We start from the raw sequence: 13,425 nt of genomic DNA, 5'->3' as shown, positions 1-13,425 counted from the left end.
ATTATGCTGATGAATAATATGAAACTTAGAAAAACGATACATTGAATTGAGTTTTTACTAACTCTCTCACTATGGGGGTCTATTTTATACATGTCAGAAACAGTCTAACCGTTTCACCTAGGGGAGGACTTATACAATCAAACTGACTGACTTAATTTACTAGACCTTAACTTTTGCTTATACTCCTGCTGCGGAGTTTTCTCTACCAAGGGAGGGGTTGTGTCAATGTCTTTTGCGGGACAGTCCTTAGGAACAATATTCTGGCAGTCCTTAAAATCCTGGGAATCCTTGGAAATGTTTTTAGAAACGGGTTTTAATCCATTGAAAAGTTTTACATGAGAAAGATGTATCCATCCTTTCCGGCCTTCCAACTTCACGGCTGTACGGGTGGTGAGGAGGACCTGACGTGGCTCCTTCCAACGAGGTTCCAGCGGACTTGATCTGTCAAAGTTTCGGATCATCACCAGCGAACCTGGAACGATTTCATGCGGTGCCACCTCGGTATTGTCTGGAAATGCGGCGGCAACCTGTGAACGACATGAGTTGAGGGCAGACATCAAGGAAGCTAGGTAATCTGTCAGCATATTACTTGAAACATCGGTAATACTTCGGGGTCTAGGAGTACCCCACATGTTAGGGGGGCGGCCGAAAACGACCTCATACGGGGACAGACCTGATCTGGAATGTGCGACCATGCGCATATAAAATAAAGCAACTGGCAGAGCTACTAGCCAGTCCACACCCTTATCTTTACATACTTTGGCGATTCGAATTTTCAGAGTCTGATTATGTCTCTCAACGAGACCGGCTGCTTCAGGATGGCGTACACAATGAAACTTCCACTGGTACCCTAACAACAGGGAAACGTGCTTCATGAGTTCAGATGAGAATGGCTGACCGTTATCAGAATATACGACTCTAGGGAGTCCATATCGAGGGAAGAATTCACGAACCAACTGCTTGGCAGTGGTCGCGGCTGTGTAATCTGGGACTGGATATGCTTCTGTCCATCTGGACAAAGCGCATACAACTACAAGGACATACTTGAAACCTCGACATCGCTCCATCTGAATATAATCCATCTGGAGGACTTCAAAAGGGTGGTCAGGAGGCTGGAAACCACCTTGTTCCACCGGGACACTTTTACCTGGATTAAACTGACAACATATCATACAGGTACGGACTTTCTGCTTAGCTGCAGCTCGTAAATGCTTGTTGAACCAAATGTTCTGGATACTGTCTAACATAGCTTTTTCTCCTAAATGTGCTGGACTATGTGCGGTATTAATAATGACTTGAACCATAGAGTCGGGGAGAAACCATGTGGCTCTACCCTTTGTTAACCATCCTTGATCTGTCTGGACCCCTCCTTGTTCAGACCATTTCTTGATTTCATCGGGAGTAGCATGTAACTGGATATCTATGACATCTTGTGTAGGGTCCTTAACTGTCATACATGTAATCAGATCTGGAGTATGTGTCTGTGTCGGATTAGCTTGAATGTCTGGAGTCTGAGCTGTAAGCTTGGCTGTGCGATCTGCTAGATCATTACCTTGGGAAATAATGTCAGTAACTTTCGTATGTGCTTTGCATTTCATGATAGCAATGGATGTCGGTAAATGTATGGCATCTAACAGAGCTTGAATAAGGAGACCATGCTGAATCTTGGTTCCATGAGAAGTCATAAAACCTCTCTCCTGCCAGAGCACTCCGAAGTCGTGTACAACTCCAAATGCGTAACGTGAATCTGTGTAAACATTAACTTTCTGGTTCTTGGCGTGTATACAGGCTTGTGTCAGAGCAACTAGCTCTGCTGCTTGAGCGGACAGGGTATCAATACGGTGTGTTTCAATAACTTCAGTGTCAGTAGTTACTGCATACGCGGCAACTAAATCTCCTGTACTAGTTCTCATACATGAACCATCCACATAAAGTGTCAGGTCAGGATCTGGTAACGGAATGTCTGTCAGGTCTTGTCTTGGCTTTGTCGTAATGTTGACTACTTCCACACAGTCATGTGTGTCAGGATTTGAATTAACTGATGGTAACAGTGTAGCAGGATTCAGGACGTTGCAGCGTCTAATTTCTATGTGTGGCTGAAACAGTGTCAATTCATAACCTGTTAAACGTGCAATTGTCAAGTGCTGAGTTTGTGTTCGGTTTAAAAGAACTTCCACGGAATGTGGGACTTGTACTGTCAGGGAGTGTCCTAAAACTATGGAATCACTTTGTCTGATAGCTAGTGCTGTGGCTGCAACTGACTTGAGGCACGCAGGCAATGCCTGGGCGACTGGATCTAGTGTGCTAGAAAAATAAGCACAGGGCTTGTATTGACCTGCTTGATCTTGTGTGAGAACAGATAATGCTGTACCTTCACGTTCAGTAACGAAAAGTGTAAAAGGCTTACTGTAGTTCGGTGTAGCTAGAACTGGGGCTTGGCATAGGGCTTTCTTTAACTCGTTGAAACTAAGTGTATGTTCAGATGTCCAAGGGAGGACAGTCGATACGGCTGCCTCCTGTGTCGTTAACTGTATCAGTGGCTTGGCTAGAAATGCATACTGAGGAATCCATTGTCTACAATAAGAAGTAAGGCCGATAAAGGCACGCACCTCCTTCTGGGTTCTGGGCTGGGGAAGACTCGCTATCAACTGGATACGGTCTGGTGTCAACTGCCTACCCCTCTTGGACAGTAAGTGTCCTAAGTATACCACTTGCTGGACACAGAATTGAAGCTTCGAAGGGGACACCTTGTGCCCCATCTCGGCTAGGAAATACAGAACTGTCAGTGATGCCCGCTCGCAATCACGTTCAGAACGGGCTGTGATCAGTAGATCATCGACATACTGGAGCAGGGCAGTGTCAGTTGGCATGTGAATATTGTCTAGTTGTCTCTTGAGTGCTTGACTGTAAATACTAGGGCTTTCTGTGAAACCATGAGGAGCGCGTGTGAACATATAGCTCCTTCCATTTAAACAAAATCCGAAAAGAAACTGGCTGTCTGGATGAATGGGAACACTAAAAAATGCATTCTTGAGGTCTATGACAGTGAAGAACATGGCGTCGGGATCAATAGCAGTTAACAGGGAAGAAATATCCGGGACAACTGGGTACTGAGGAATAATACATTTGTTAAGTTCTCGTAAATCAATCACTAATCGATATACTGGGGGTGCATTTGGATCAGTACGTTTCATGACTGGAATGATCGGAGAATTACATACATTGGAGTCAGTTTCTACAACTACTCCTTGTGCCATGAGCTCGTTTATAATTTTGGATAAGGCTGCTACAGCCTCGGGTGGCAATCTGTACTGTCTGATTCGTGGTAACACTACACCTGGTTTTAGAGTCACACGATGGGGTGTGATTTGCATGTAACCTACATCAGTTGGACCTTGCGCCCATAAATGCTGCGGAACATTAGACAGTCTTGAATCAAAATCTCGTAATACATAGTGACCCTTAAAGTCACGTAGGAACAGACGTATTCCCTCTGGGGAACAGCAAATGACTGCACCTAATTCTTTCAGTGTCTTAATGCCTAACAGATTTTCTGGACATGACTTAGTAAGTAACAGATCAGTAGTGCGGGACAATGGACCTACTTCTAGAGTGACTGGCTTAGATATCTCGTTAACGATAGGTTTTCCTGAAAATCCAAGGGAAACATTTCTTGAGCCTGAGAGAGGAGCCCCTGGAACTTCGGCATGACTAATTGTGGTCCTACTTGCCCCTGTATCAATCAAAAACTTTCTGTCTTTCCCTAATACTTGACTGTGAACATAGGGACCTTCTTGATCTACAGGTATCTCGATGAGAGGCAAGCCTACCTCCCTCTCTAGGCTGTTTCATGAATATGGCTGGTACTCTGGATACTCAGACTGCGCATACTGGTACATCTGTGATGTGACATGCTGTGTTGCAGCAATAGGCTGCGGTGCTGTAACTGTCTGTTGTGCATTCTGTGGCTGAGGAATCTGTGAAACTTGTTCTTGTCTAGGCGGACGTGGTCTTTCTTTAGTCTTACCAGTAGCTATGTTGTGTTTCAGAACTGCACACTCATTTATAAAATGACCTGGCTGTTTACAATAATTGCAGTTCCCTTTAACGGGAGCTGCAGGATGACTGGCTTGATTCGGACCCCTCTTCTGACTGTCTTGAGGAACAGATTGTGCAACTAGCACTTTCATTTTCGTATCTTTCATACGTTTTCTCCCGTGTTCTTGCTCTTCCCTGATTCTATTCTGGTGATACTGAAGCATCTGGAGCATCTGGGACGGAGTATTTGCTTGCCAGGTGCTTTCGACTTTCAAAACTCGGTTTTTAATTGGTGAACTTGAATTCTCGACTAATTTAGTAACGAAAAGGTGAGGGTATGACTCACTACTTGTCTTGAGACCACTGTTAATACTGAAACATTTTTCAAATCTAGAATAAAAATCACTAATATCTTCATCTTGTTTCTGTTTACAGGCTGAGATTGCATCCCAGTCTTCTTTTCTAGTTGTTAATAATCTGGGTAAAACTTGAATTAATAATTCTGGTAATTCTTTACATTTATCTCCAAGACCGGTACCTGGTACTCGTGCCTTGTCTTCAGCTTCTAGAACTGCCCAATCTATCTTTTTCTCTCCCACCTCCCATTCTTTTTCCTTGAGCTTTTCATACACCCCTGCGGGTAGCAGAACCTTTAACATTTTAATGATATCTGGGTAAGTGTATTCTCCCATACGGAGCATGTCTTTTAATTCTCTATGGAACCCTGCTGGATCTTTGTCATGACAAGGAATTAATTTCTTCATCTCGAGAAGTTCCATCTTTGTAATCGGAGTGTATACAAACACTCGTTGCATTTCGCCACCCGTTCCTTTGACTGGGTGGACTTCTCGTAACGGATTCTGTCTGTCTATGTAAAACGGTTTACTTTCTGGGGGTGAGACATGAACAAAATGCGGGTTCAGAAACGTTCTATATTTGTGACGCTGTTCTAGAATGACATTAATTAAATCGGTACCTAGACCTCTCCATTTGTACTGGAGTAACTCGTTCAGGACATCATGTAACGGGCCTGGATCAGAGTGCTGACCCTCATACAGAGTAATGAGGTGCTGGATCATATACATACCCACCAGTCGTTGCTCGGCTGGGGGCAATTTCAGAAACATTTGCGCCACTATTTCGTCTGGAAAAGTGGTAGAATCAGTAATCCATCGGACTGCTGATCGAACTAGTTCTTGTTCATGCATAGTACTTAATTCACTGTAACCGATTCGTGATTTCAGAATGTGATCGGTAGCTTGGAACACTTGTTCTAGAGAACCTTGTTCTGGTACTGAATGATGGAAAATAGACTTGGGTTCTAGACGTAAATGGCGATCTGGAAATCTAGATTTTCCTACATACGCTATTCTGGCGGAATTCTCGTCGTCTTCCTCTTCAGGATCAGAGGTACTTTCTTTCTCGCTTACTTGTGCTGCTTTACGCTGTTCGTGTATCTTTATTATTTCTTTACGGATTTTCTTGTACATACTTTCCATGGCACCGACGGTCTTGTGCTTACCCTCGGCTATATTATCACTCCACCTTGTCAGGATTCTCATTTCGGCAGAATCTTTAGACGGGTAATCTTGTTCTCTTATTAGACAATTAATCAGAAACTTTAATATCATGAGCTGGATCTCGGCTTTCCTTTGAGACATGGCTTCGTGAATACTTTCTGGATTATCCCCTGTACGGATGAAACGATATATTCTGTCTAGATCTTCTTTCATATTCGGTAAGGCGACTAGATACTCAGCCACCTTTCTTACGCGGAACGAATATAAAACCATATTATCCTCGCCTGGGACTGGATCATAGACACATTCGGCAAGGGATTTTCTTATTTCTGCTACAGTCTGATGTCTAGGCGTACGCTGTGACGCTTGTGCATGTAATTCGGCTAACGTTAAACGCTTGTGTGGCGGCGGGGTTTGAGGAGGACCTCCTCCTGCGGCCCCTAAACTAGAATCATCGACGGACATTCTTCGTGGCGGAGCGGGAAGTTGAAATGCTAGCTGGACCGGGGGTACCGTAGCAGGTACTCCGGTGTCTGGAAGAGCGGGAAGTGCCTGATTTACAGGGACTGGCGGAGCGCGAACAGGATTTGCATATTCTGGGACTGTGTCGTCCAAATAGGACGAAATAAAAATATCAGCTGCGGTCTGTTTGTGACGTAGCTTGGTCGGAACTAATGGTGGCGGGAAATTGCTGGATGCCTCTGGGGTCGCTTTTGGCAAGCCCTCGGCAAGAAGAGGATACATACCCTTAATGAGGGCATGCCTCTGTCTGTCTGACTGTTCGGCTTTGACTTGTTCACCTATCTCGATTAATTCTCTTTCTTGGGCTCGTTCTTGGGATTCTCTACTTAACTCTGACTTTCTGACTTCCTTTTCGGTTCTTCTATGCGCTTCTTTACGCCATAACTCGATGGCATCTTTCTGTGACTGTCTGGCTTTCTTTTTCCATAATGCTTCTTCTACTCGCATGATACATTCGGCATCCCATGTACCCGATACAGGCCATCTATACTTTTCTTCTAACTGTTTGGTATACTCTACCCATAAATCTAGATACAATATGGCGCTTATGCCATGTTTCTGATACATAAAATGACCTGGACTGTCCCTCGGCGGAACAGGAACTGCTTCTTCTAATAAACCCTTTCTAGTTTTTAACTGACGTAACTTGGAAAAGAGCGGCATTGTAAACTTGAATCGGAACACAATACAATACACAAAGAACAATAACAATTGGGAAAACAATTCAGGCATACCACGACATTGAAAATACATTAAACAATATCATAACATAACAGTTCGAACAGAATATTTCCTGGAATACTGAGAACAGAAATACAAGAATTTTCTCGAGAACGGAACAGACTAGAGTTACTGGATGCACTGCTGTAACAGTACGGAACATACCGGTCCCATAAAAGGACGCATCAAGACCCGTATCCACCTAGGTGAACACTTCGTTTGTGAGTCTGGGTACCACCAACCCACGGACCAGGAGTCAATTTAGATTGGTCCTGTCTAGATACTACCCCAGCAATGGTACTCACCGGGCAGCACGGAACGGAAAGCCTCGGACTGGACTGGACTGATGACGACGAACTTCGGACTTCGGACTTCAGTTACGGGTGGGCCTCCGGATACCTCGGACCTTGGACTCTCGGCTTGGGCTCTGGTCGGGACTCGCCGCGTTCCTCCACCGTCTCGTTTGGATGCTGGACCGCCTCCTCCGTCTCCTCCGTGGGCCTGAGGGATACTTGAAGCAGAAATATCTGCACTTGGCCAGTATGGTTCCGTCACGACTGCAGAGGGTCAGGGGGTCGGCGTGGCTTCACCGACGCGTGGGGAAAGGGCAAGTCCCTATTCGGGCGCCATTATGTGGTAAATCAATAAATAATACCCTATTTTTGACTAGGCATATATCATAACAGATAGCTCAATAAATAAGAGTCAAGATTCGAGGTAGTAGGAGTTTCTGCAGGTTTATTACAGCATAAGGACAGGATCAGGGCAACCTGCATAGGAACAGAATGGCAGGGCTAGAGTGGCCCGGCAGCTGCCGGGGCTGGGTCTGGGATGAGCGCGCTAACTTCTAATAACAATGCATGAACTTATATACATAACGCAAACACATAGTATTACATTGCAGTAGGCGTAGCAGTGGGTGGAGCAGAAGGCGTGACGCGTAGCAGTCGCGAAAGATAACAGTAAAAGTAGGTGTAACTGGGCGTATACATAGACATGTGGTGCAGACGTAACAGAATAGGTCATGAATGGGGCGGAAACATAGGAGGGGGCTACCTAAGGAGCCGGGACCTCTAACCTGATGGTGCGCGCAAACTGGCAATGACGTATCACTAGGAGAAGCTGGGGGCTATGAACTCTGTGCTAGGAGCAGAGACTAAAGTCTGGAGGGTCGGAGCGACATGTACCTAAACCCTATCTAGTATCTGATGTTTAGGGAACATGTTGATATAAACTAGAAGTCATGAGGGGAAAAGCTAACTTGACTCTAAGACTGGACCATGCATTATTCTACATGTAGTGCGTGATGAAGAATATTAAATGACCATTAAATGCAGTATTTCTCTAACGTGGAGCCGCATAGGCTAGACAATGACGGGAACTATTGATGCAGTTCAGTAGCTTAGGAATGCAGAGAAGGAGGACTGAACTGATAACTGGAACTATAACATACTTTTGGCAGACTCAGAGGCAGAGCCAAGCTGCACCGGGCACTGCGAGGCAGGAAGTAAGTGAAAGGTCGAGGATACAGGTGGGGGCTGTATCGCTCCTTAGCGAGGCTTCAGGAGACAGGAGCTGAATCTGATGTCCAGGCCCTTTTGAGGCCTAGAAACGGGGACTTTATAATGGAATAACGTGCACACTGAGAAACGTGGCAACATTACTTTACATAGGCCTGATATTCGTAGTATTCACGAGGACTGGAAACTGGCATACTAGAGGTGGACACAACTGTAATTGCGTCATTAATCGGACATGGGGAATAACATATGCATATTGGTCATGCACACATAACATATGATGGATGAGGCGTGGTGACACAGAACATGGCAAAATTTACTTTTCCACATTACTCTTCACCTATTGGGATGTCTGATTCACCGTGCAATTTTCTCAGTCTCTTGTTGTTTTCCTCTGTTCACCCATCCTTCGCAAGTCTTAATATTCAGACTGGAACGTCTGTATTTTAGCAACATTCTTTTTTTTATATTGTCTCCTTTTTCTTAAAGCAGTGTTGTCAAATGAAAGTAGAGTTTTCAATGGCATCATTTAATCAATCAGTAGTCCATGGTTTAAAAAGTAAAGTCACCATAACGTTATTTTAAATTCTGAAATCAGATGAGATCAGGAGCTTTAATGGCAGTATGGCCGTACGAAATAAACAAATGTCGTATGATTTTGAGGAGCAAATAAGTATTCTCAAAAATCATTAATTTTATATCTTTCTATGACCTACATATTTTTTCTCTCCACACTCACTGTCACCCATGACTAATTTCTGTGCATCTGTTTCTTAATGAATCTTGGGGTATATTACCAACAACTAGCGATAATTATCGCTATGTTGGCTTAGCGGCAATATTTTTATCGCCGAGCTGCGGCGATTTTTATCGCTTAGGAGCTTTGCTATTATCAAGGTTTATCTCCTAAGCGATAAAAATCGGCCGAAATGCATGAATATCGCTGAAAAGTCCGCGATATTCATGCATTACCGAGCTAATGCTCTTAGCCATGTTATCCACCTACCATTGGATAACCTGGCTAAGAACTGCTCAGGGGCAGGTGTTAGCTTTTGGAGATATTCGCGCTTAGCGGGAATATCTCCAAAAGTTGGTAATAGGAGATAGCGATGTTAGCGACTGTTTCCAGTCGCTAACATCTTGGCACGCCCACTTTGCATGTCATTAGTGATAAATTTCACTGACATGCAAAGCGGGGCCCAAGATGGTCGCTATCTCCTATTAGCTGTCGCTAACTGGTGTTAGCGACAGCTAGGTAATAGGGAGATCATTTTGTCTCCGCTTTCTTGGCTTTTAAAGCCAAAAATGCGGAGATAAACCCCCTTGATAATATGCCCCCTTATCTTTTCTTCCCTCAGTGCTTCAGTCTCACTCAGATCCCGTAGCCCCATTCTGCTCACTTATCAATAACTCTACCTAATTATTTCCCCATTTCATTACCTTTCCTTTCACTTTTGCCTTCCTTTTTTCCTGTCCCATATTGTTTCTATCAACTTTGTCCCCACCTTACTTTCCCTATTCTCACTTTCTCCCCACGTTTCATTCTTCTTTATTACATTCGCTTTCCATGTTTTTCTCTGTACTAAATCACTTTATCTTGTCGTGCAGGTGCTTGATCCAGTTGTTGTGAACAAGCCTGGTAAAGGGGAAGTCACATTTTCCAACCCTCTCTCCGAGGAATTAACAGATGGCAAACTGACTATTGTGGGTGCCTCCTTGATAAACGCAGTACTAGAGATAATGTAAGTAGACAATGAACTATTCATGATGTAAGATGTTCTGCCTGTGTTTTAACAAATGTCAATAACAAGACCTTGGTGTTCAGTGTCTCTTAAGAGAAAAATGCTCATAGTATTGGGAGTTTTAAACCTCTGAATGAGGAATAACCAAAGAAATAGGCTAGAGCACTCAAATGTCTACAGGAATTTCTAACATTCCGAGAACTGGATATTTTCCACTATTATTTTACTGGTTAAGTGTGTGAAGTTAGATGCAGTTTACATTAAACGACCCATCATAATCCAGGTTAGGAAAGAACTTCTCAGTTATGTCCAAATCTGAACTTTCAATATACTTGGGATGGGCGCCATAGTAGCATGAAACACACCAAAAGTGTTTCCAAAAATGTATTTGCAAAATAACCTTATTGCAGCACCTCACTCATTGACAAACCCTTCGAAAAGGGAGCAATATTGTTAAAATATCAAGTTATAGGGCCTGAATTAGATTTTGGTGGATAGGTTAGTCCGTCACAACGGTGATGGATATCCCATCTGCCAAAATATAAACCCCATTATGTCCTATGGGATTTATATTTCGGCGGACGAGATATCCACCACCGTTATGACTGAGTAACCCATCCTCCAAAATCCAAATGAGGCCCATATTTTTTATGGGGAATGTAGAAGAGTCCCTTGTTGCTTACTGCTGCAAAACATTGATTGGAGGCTATCTGGTCTGGACTGGCAGGAAAAACAACCCAGGCTCACATTGCTGCCCAGCCCCCCAGGAGGAAGAGTCTTCACTCTCTGACTGCTAAACAGAGGAGGCGGGCTTCAGGGAAATGAGTTTTCCTGCCATACTAAGTGTTGGACCCTGCCTCTCTATTAAGTGTCAGGCATTGCTCAAGAGTTGCGGAGCAGTATTTTAGCTATTGCACGTTGGGCCCATACACTCAGTTGGGTTGGGCCTGTCTGTTGTTTTTGAGAGAGTAAATTGTGTGGTTGTACTGCCTTGTTGCCTGGTGGGTCAGCGGCATAGAATTGACAATGTATGACTTTCCACAACCCTAGCACCTAAATTGAGGTCAACTCTCCTACAATTAATAGTCATTGTATACATTATTTACATCTTACCTTTCTGTGCCTATGGAATTCTCTTGTACTGCCTCTATAAAGGCTAGCCTTGATAATTCAGAAACGGGTACTTTGCCTCATTTGCTGAGAGCCACAACATGGACCCTCCCAGTGTGACATGAGGGCATTCTTGGACTTTGTCAACCAGCTCTCCTGTTAAAGGTAGATATGCTTGTTCAATCTTTTAAGGTTAACTTTGGCTTGAGTCATGCACTATTCTGTGACCAAGTGGCGATAGTGTAGATAAATTACTCGTATTTTTCCCAAAATAGGGTGTTTTTGATGTAGATAATCAATAGAAATAAAATGGGTGCATGCAGGGGGGCACATGATGTGCCCCCTGTATTTTTGCAACCCCGCCCCCAGTTCCTGCATGGAAGGAATGCATTACATGGTGCATTTTCTCCCGTGCCGGAACGTGCTGCGGCAGTCCCACAGCGGAGCCTTTCTAATCTCTCCTTTGAGCCTTAGAAAGGCACCGCTGCAGCACCGTCCGCCTGACCTGGATTCCAGTCGTAATCCGGAGGGCGGTCTCACTACAGATTTGGTGGACCTCCCGCTGACTGCTGGGGTGGCACTCTGCGGGACGATCGCCAAAGTCGTAATCAGGCTCTTAGTGTTACAAGTGTAATATGGATGCTTTACTTGAGGGGTTTTCAGTGAGCTTCTCTTCTGCAGTGCCCATTCCATCGGGTAAACTGCGTGCATTAACTGTTACTTTTTTTTATCATTTCAGAGTAATCTCAATAAAGCCAAAGGAGACTTTAAAAACTTCGTTTGACTTCAGCCCCATTGCCATGGGCAACAAGCAGCTTGGAGTCAACTTCTCTTGTAACAAGTTTTGCAATGTAAAAACGTTTGCGGAAGTTGTGGTAGTTGAAGATAAAATTTCCAGTTGAACAAAAGGTAGTTTGTAATATGATGGTATCTTGCATTGCAGGTCTTAATACCTCTTCTCTTTCTCCTCTTTTCTTATCTTAAACAATTTGACGTCAAGTTCAGTAGACGACTTTGAAACTGGGAATAAAACAGACAGGGTGCATTCTCAACTCTGGTACCTCCCTGGACCTTCTGATTCATGGCATTACATCACCTGCAGGCACTAAGGCTCCTGCACCCTGTAATACCAGTGACATAAAACCAAACATGTGAACATGGACCCATGATTTAAAAGTAATATATTCTTCCAGACATATGTTCCTAAGACTATTTTTACCATGTGACTTTTGCATTCTTGCCATAAGAAACTCTCTCTTGAAGCACCTTGAAAAAGCCCCACGCCTGTGAGCCACTCACAAGACTATTGAACAGCAACAGCGGAATCTGTAACCATCTGTTAATCTATCTTCTCACAACTTGCATTAAAATATGTGATAACCTGCTTTGATGTTTCATATGTTAATGTTTCTTACGAACAAAATAATCCAATGTTAACCAAATAAGTGTACCTATACAAGTACATGAAAATTGTTGCCTAGAGGCATTTGATAGTTGCATCTCAATTTTAGAACTTTAAGAATTAACTAATGAACAGGGCCTGGAATTAAAAACGGGTTTTACTAAGACTATCATGGGGGAGAAGTTCCTTAACCCATACACATCTATTTGTGGCTTTAGAGTCCTGGAAATTATTATGTCCACAACAGATATGAATGGCCATGCTATGGGAATATATGTACAATAGAAGAGGTGTTGCGTGTCGTTAGCCTCCTGGGTTTAACGACACGCTCTGCCACTTTGAAAGTGCAAAGCTGCACCATCTTTACAAGAATGTGGTGCAGCCTTGCGTTCCCCCCTGCGATGGGGCTAAGTTTAACAACTTAGCACCAACGCAGGCACCCTTGCACCAGAGTACAAGGGTGTCTGTGTGCATAGGAGGATTGGTTATGTGTAGGAACAGTAGCGGACGGTGGTGGGAGTGGTGCGAGCGGTTGGGCGGGGCTGTAGCAGGGTGGGGGTAGTAAACTATGGAATACGGCCCAACGGAGGTAAGTAAACAAATTAATAAATAAAACGAATTTTGATGCGTACGCAGCATTGCCAAATGCAATGCAGTGCACGCAACAAATTTTATTTATTTATTTATTTATTTACTTACCTCCGTTGGGACGTATTTCATAGTTTACTACCCCCACCCTGCTCCACCCCCACTCCGCCCCGCAGCATTACTACCATTGTCCGCTACTGTGTAGGATGGTGTCCCTTCCTGCACATAAACAATCCTAAAATGCAATTTTTTTTAACTTTTAT

General features: G+C 43.8%; 1 protein-coding gene across 1 annotated transcript in view; it reads left to right on the top strand.

Moving 5' to 3' along the window:
* LOC144766735 (protein-glutamine gamma-glutamyltransferase E-like) overlaps window positions 1–13,068 on the top strand; it is a 361,753-nt gene extending 348,685 nt beyond the window's left edge. Inside the window, exons 12-13 of the mRNA XM_078650488.1 lie at window positions 9,929–10,062; window positions 11,912–13,068. Coding sequence (XP_078506614.1) covers window positions 9,929–10,062; window positions 11,912–12,074 — 297 coding nt within the window. The 3' untranslated portion in view covers window positions 12,075–13,068. The remainder of the gene's footprint in view (window positions 1–9,928; window positions 10,063–11,911) is intronic.
* The last annotated feature ends 357 nt before the right edge of the window (window positions 13,069–13,425 follow it).

The sequence above is a fragment of the Lissotriton helveticus genome, chromosome 7 (assembly GCF_964261635.1).
Source record: "Lissotriton helveticus chromosome 7, aLisHel1.1, whole genome shotgun sequence".
Taxonomy (NCBI): domain Eukaryota; kingdom Metazoa; phylum Chordata; class Amphibia; order Caudata; family Salamandridae; genus Lissotriton; species Lissotriton helveticus.
This window is presented reverse-complemented; position numbering and strand designations above follow the sequence as displayed.